At 39.6% G+C, this 2740-nt stretch overlaps 1 protein-coding gene across 3 annotated transcripts in view; it reads right to left on the bottom strand.

The window, feature by feature from the left end:
• Nucleotides 1-1348: 1348 nt before the first annotated feature.
• Nucleotides 1349-2740, bottom strand: part of Ptpn12 (protein tyrosine phosphatase non-receptor type 12) — a 71464-nt gene continuing 70072 nt past the window's right edge. For all 3 annotated transcript variants that reach the window (XM_028778122.1, XM_028778120.1, XM_028778123.1), the window contains one exon: nt 1349-2201. In XM_028778122.1, coding sequence (XP_028633955.1) covers nt 2140-2201 — 62 coding nt within the window. In that variant the 3' untranslated portion in view covers nt 1349-2139. The remainder of the gene's footprint in view (nt 2202-2740) is intronic.

The raw sequence follows: 2740 nt of genomic DNA, 5'->3' as shown, positions 1-2740 counted from the left end.
CCTTTGTTTTTATGGTGAGAAACGGGGATCCAAACTCAGGTCCTTGTGTTTGTGTGACAAGCACTTTAGTGACTCAACTATCTCTCTAGCTCCTAAAGGGGCTTTTTCAGGTGCACTTCACATCACTACAAGCGTTATTAGGAAGTATCTCAGTAGATGGGCTGTGGCACTGGGACAGCCTAAAGACATACTGTCAAGTTTCCACTGGACCATTTTCTAATGACTAAAATACATGAAAACTCATATTCTTTTTTTTTTTTTTTTTTTTTTTTGGTTTTTCGAGATATGGTTTCTCCGTGTAGCCCTGGCTGTCCTGGAACTCACTCTGTAGACCAGGCTGGCCTTGAACTCAGAAATCCTCCTGCCTTTGCCTCCCAAGTGCTGGGATTAAAGGCGTGCACCACCACTGCCCAGCAACTTCTCATATTCTACGGAATCAACATGAAGAGTCATTTTTAAAATGCTAACATAAACCTGAATGTGCATCTCATAATCCCAGCACTTGGGAGGCTGAGGCAGGAGGATCAGCAGCAAATCAAGGCCCAAATTGGCTACATAACAAATTTGAACCCAGTCTGGAATACAAGAGATCATGGCCCCAAAATCAAAAACCAACTTGACAGAAATCACAAACAGAATTAAGACAGAAACAGTAAGTGCTAACACAACCTAATCTACTCCAGCCCCCTTCAGACTCGTTGTTTTTGTAATCACAATCTTTTGTAAGCACAGGGGAAAGATAACGTCAAACCCAATCCCTGAGTCAGAAACTTAGTGTTTCTGCACAGATCCTAAGCTCCCATCAGGACCCATCCCAGCCTCACTTGTGTGGTGCTCTTCTGGGATCTCGGAAGAGTAACACTGAAAGACACTTAATGCTGAGAACACGGTTTCCTCAGAAGGTACTTTCTAGTCTCATGTTCACCCTTTCTTCGGCTAACTCTAGTATTGCTGTACACACTTCATTAAAACCTTATAGGTTTAAGCGATCAAACGACCCTCCTACTGCAGTCTTCCATGTACTCACTCGCCTACAGGCATGCAGCTTGAGTTCTTCCTATTCCATAATTAAGTGATCAAACACCACCCAGAACGCATGACTTAAAAGATAAGAATGAGGGTCTGGAAATGCTCAGCAGTTAGAGTGCACATCACTCTTCTAGAGGACCCTAGTCAGTTCCCAGCAGCCATGCTGGATGGCTTGCAATCTCCTGTAATTCTGGCTCCAGGAGGATTCGATGCCTCTGGTCTCTGGGCACCGGCACTCATATGCACATAACTTCATAGATGCACACATATACATAATTAATAATAATTTTCTTCAGAATAAAAAAAACAATACAAGATGTAGCAGTGTAAAACTTGTTTTTTTTAATGGCAGGTCAAATATCCTGAAACATACATATATTCTGATAGTCTTCTAACCCCAGTTGAATTCAAATTTTAAAGGAACACACACAAGCTAAGAGAATTCAATATTGTTCCAAGGCACTTACTGAATCTCCATGACTAGATGAAAACAAGAACCATTAGGATGAACAATTAGACAGTATATAATATAAAAATAACTTTTTGCTTACAATTTACAAAACGTATTATTACAATCTTTGATCTCAGATAACCTGCAATGCTGGCTGCATGAATCCAGCAAGTTTAAAATTCAGAAACTGTTTTCTAAAACTTCAGGGCAAATAATTTACAAGTAAGATACACAAAGACTTAGACCATGCAGAAATTCTTACATCTTCTGTTAATAATATTTTAGGACTTCAACTTTATCAAATTATATACTTACTTGCCCTGTACATATACAAAATAATGCATACATGATAAAACAGCAAAAGAGTAGTCCTTTAAATCAATTTATCATAAAAGTATTACTATATTAACAAGTCTACAAGCAGCTTGTAACAGGGTTAAGAGACATTAAGGCAATAATACTTGAAGTTACAAAATAAACAATATGTAATACTTTTTCCTAAGTGTAGTATAAGGCAGGTAGATGGTCCCAGCAAAAAACATTAAGGTAACAATCTACACTGCTATCAGTCCCACATTTTAAAGATGGAATACTATAAATCTGGCTTTCAGTGGCACTTGAATTTTCCAGTATAATTTAAAGTGTCTTAACTCCCTGAATCATGTCCATTCTGAAGGTGGATCTCTTGGTCCTTTAGGTTTTCCACAGCGATTACCAAAACCTATTGTCAAACAAAACAAAACAAAACAAAAACAAACCCACAATGACAAATTAACATTCAAAAGAACTTTTAAAAAATACATCTAAGAATACATCCATAGCTGTTTCCCCAAACCCAATTATCAGGGTTACTCCTACCATTGCAACAGAACACCAGCTGCAGCCTCCCTCCACCCTGTCCATGCCTCCTGATGCCACAGACCATCCTCGCTGGCCTCCCCTTCCCCTAGTCTCCAACATCAGCAAGCATTCTCTATAAGTACATCAATGGAGCAGGCCAATAAAACGGGCAACACACAGCCATTACACTCTGAAAATCTAGAAGAAATAGAAACCAAAGAACACAATATGCACCCAACAAAGACAAACCCAGAAACCAGCACTTGGATCACTGCAAACCCAGGTGCCTAATATGTCAGCATAAGAACACAATCAACAATAGCCAGGGCAGTTATGTGCCCACCAGAGCCAGGAATCCTACCTGAATGCTTCAACACACACACACACACACACACACACACACACACACACACACACACA

This window comes from Grammomys surdaster, unplaced genomic scaffold (genome assembly GCF_004785775.1).
Source record: "Grammomys surdaster isolate TR1022 unplaced genomic scaffold, NIH_TR_1.0 325, whole genome shotgun sequence".
Lineage (NCBI taxonomy): Eukaryota > Metazoa > Chordata > Mammalia > Rodentia > Muridae > Grammomys > Grammomys surdaster.
The sequence above is the reverse complement of the archived record's forward strand: the minus strand, read 5'-3'. Positions and strand labels throughout refer to the sequence as shown.